We start from the raw sequence: 3094 nt of genomic DNA, 5'->3' as shown, positions 1-3094 counted from the left end.
TATATGTATCTCAGTATTTGTATAACTATATATATATATATATATATATATATATATATATATATATATATATATATATATATATATATATATATATAATATTAAACATATAAGGAAACATAATATTATCAATTATATAACATTATATAATATTTGTTTTATATCTAGTAGTATTTATTTAAAATTTTATATTCTCTCATCCTATAAATTTTAACCTATAATATTTATAACTCTATATATTTTCAAATAATAATTATTATAGAAATCATATATTTTATTAATGACTTATCTTGTATATTATTTTACGTAATTAATTTTAATGATTCAATAACATTTTATTATATCCAAAACTTACATTTATATATGATATATACATATTTATTTACAAACAATTGTTCGTGAATCGTCGGGCATGGTCAAAGGTCAAATATATACATGAATACAGTTCAAAGGTTTTGAGTCTTTAACATTACATACTTCGTTTATCGTGTCGAACTTATGTAAAAATTAAGTTTAAATTTGGTCAAAAATCTCCAGGTCGTCACACTATTCTTTGGTTTTGAGAGTTTGGCAATATATCCCCGGGTTGCAATGCTTCGTTTATTACTTTAATTCCTAAGGTTAACGACCCGGTTTGCTTACGCGATTATAGGCCTATCAGTTTAATTAGTAGTTATTACAAAATTATTTCAAAAATCCTTTCTAACCGCCTTCGTAGAGTCATTGATAAGATTGTAGGTATCGAACAAAGTGCATTCACGAGAGGTAGATCGATATTGGACAGTATTCTCATTGCTAATGAGTTGATTGACGATGTTAAAAGAAGAGGTTCTAAATGTTTTATCTTTAAAGCCGATTTCGAGAAGGCTTTTGATAGTGTCCGGTGGAAATTCCTACTTGACATCATGAATTGCATGGGTTTCGGGGCCAAGTAGAGAAAGTGGATGGATTCTTGTTTTCGTTCAGCCTCGATCTCGATCTTAGTAAATGGGTCACCAACCAAAGAGTTTAAGCTACAGAAAGGTGTTCGTCAGGGGGATCCATTATCACCTTATCTTTTCATCATTGCGAGTGAAGGACTTAACATTTTAACTAACATTGCGGTTAGAGATAAAATTGTAAGGGGTGTTGAAATTGGCAATGATAGAGTTAGCGTTTCTCATCTTCAATTTGCAGACGACACCATGTTCTTCGGAGATTGGAGCAAACATAACTTCTCAAATGTCAAAAAAACATTATCCTGTTTCGAGAAGGTTTCCGGGTTAAAAATTAATATGGCAAAGAGTACTCTGTTTGGTGTTGGTGTGTCCAATGTGGTGCTCACGGCTACGGCTAATATGCATGGCTGCAGTGTCGGGTCACTTCCTTGTATCTATCTTGGTATGCCGATTGGTCGAAAAATGAAGAAATTGAATGATTGGAACCCGGTCATCGACAAATTCAAAAAACGTCTCTCGAACTGGAAGGCTAGAACACTGTCGTTCAGGGGAAGACTTACACTTATCAAGTCGGTCCTAAGTAGCTTGCCTCTGTATTTCTTCTCGCTGTTTCGTGCGCCTCCATGTGTCATCAATCTACTTGAGAATATGCGTCGTAAGTTTTTTTGGGGCGGGGCGGGTAACGAGTCAAAACTTTCCTGGGTAAAATGGGAGTCTACTATTGTGTCGTATAAACGGGGCGGGCTAAATATTGGATCACTCAAATAAAAAAATTGGGCGCTTTTGGGTAAATGGTGGTGGCGGTTTCGAACCGAAAATGGACTTTATGGGTCAATATCATCAAAAGTATTTACGGGATGGACGGGGGGTTGGGGTGTAACACTAACATCTCGGTTTTGAGATATTCCACAGCTTGGCGTAACATCATCAAGATCGGCGAAGAGTTGGAGAAAATCGGGCTCAACTTCAACAACCTTTTCGTGAGAACAATAGGTGATGGTCAAGACACTCGCTTCTGGATGGATGAATGGGCAGGCAACTTCAAACTTTGTGACAAGTACCCTCGTTTGTTCAGGCTAGAAAGGAAAAGTGATGTTTTTATTAATGAAAGAGTAACATTTTCGAATGGGATTTGGACATTCGCTTGGGATTGGTCAAGGGGTCTTACGGGCAGGCTACATGGCGAACTCGAGCAGGTCACTTCGATGGTAAAAAGCAGCATTAACCTCCAAGAAGGCGGCAGCAAATGGTCGTTTAAGATGGGAGCAAGTGATGGTTTTATTACTAAAGATCTATCCGCTAAAATTGATGAGCTTTTTTTCCTATACCTGAGTCTACCTTAGAAACTTTGCGCAACAATCTAATCCCTCAAAAGATTGGGATTTTTGTGTGGAGAGTGATGAAAGGTAGAATTCCGGTAAAAGTCGAGTTAGATAAGACGGGCATTGATCTTGACACTTTACTATGTCCTATGTGCAACGACATAGTTGAATCCGTGAATCATGCAATCCTCGAGTGTAAACATGCAAAAGAAGTGTGGGATGGGGTTTTCAAATGGTGGAATCTTCCAAGTCCGAGGAACACGAGTGTGGTCGATTGGTTTTCTTCACGTTCTTCAAGCGGCGTTTCATCGGTTCAAATGAAAATGTGGCAAGCAATAATATGGACTACAAGCTATTTAATATGGAAAAATAGGAACCAAAAAACCTTTCAAAATGTGGCGTGGGCTTCGGCAAAAATAGTTAATGAAGTGCAAACCAAAGCTTTTGAATGGATCATTAACCGTTCGAGAAATCTTCACTACGAGTGGCATCAATGGCTTTTGAATCCTACAAATTTAGGTTTCCCTCTTAGGAACAATTTAGATCCGGGTTGATTGAGTTGTTGTATTTGGTCGTGTTGTTTTAATCATTATGTAATTGGACCTACTCGTGTATTCGGGCTTGGGGGTTTCGGCTTTGAAGCCTCCTCTGTACATATTTTCGTATATAATACAATACTGCTTTTCAAAAAAAAAAAAATACCTGAGAAAATAATTAAACTAATTAATGATATTGATTTTGAGAAAATAATTAAACTAATTAATGATATTGATTTGTTGTAAACATAAGTAAAGGATAAAGATTTTCTGACGACAACATTATTGTTGTCGTTAT

General features: G+C 35.9%; 1 protein-coding gene across 1 annotated transcript; it reads left to right on the top strand.

Moving 5' to 3' along the window:
* Positions 1–1729: 1729 nt before the first annotated feature.
* LOC139864264 (uncharacterized) lies at positions 1730–2814 on the top strand. The gene is made up of 2 exons (XM_071852841.1): positions 1730–2213; positions 2282–2814. Exons 1-2 carry the CDS (start codon positions 1730–1732, stop codon positions 2812–2814), a joined length of 1017 nt encoding a protein of 338 aa, XP_071708942.1.
* Positions 2815–3094: the final 280 nt, after the last annotated feature.

This window comes from Rutidosis leptorrhynchoides, chromosome 8 (assembly GCF_046630445.1).
Source record: "Rutidosis leptorrhynchoides isolate AG116_Rl617_1_P2 chromosome 8, CSIRO_AGI_Rlap_v1, whole genome shotgun sequence".
Taxonomy (NCBI): domain Eukaryota; kingdom Viridiplantae; phylum Streptophyta; class Magnoliopsida; order Asterales; family Asteraceae; genus Rutidosis; species Rutidosis leptorrhynchoides.
This window is presented reverse-complemented; position numbering and strand designations above follow the sequence as displayed.

Coding starts and splice junctions, on each gene's coding strand:
- LOC139864264 (XM_071852841.1), top strand. CDS start 1,730: ATGGTGGTGGCGGTTTCGAACCGAAAATGGACTTTATGGGTCAATATC. Junction 2,214..2,281: donor TAAGATGGGAGCAAGTGATG/GTTTTATTACTA, acceptor AGTCTACCTTAG/AAACTTTGCGCAACAATCTA.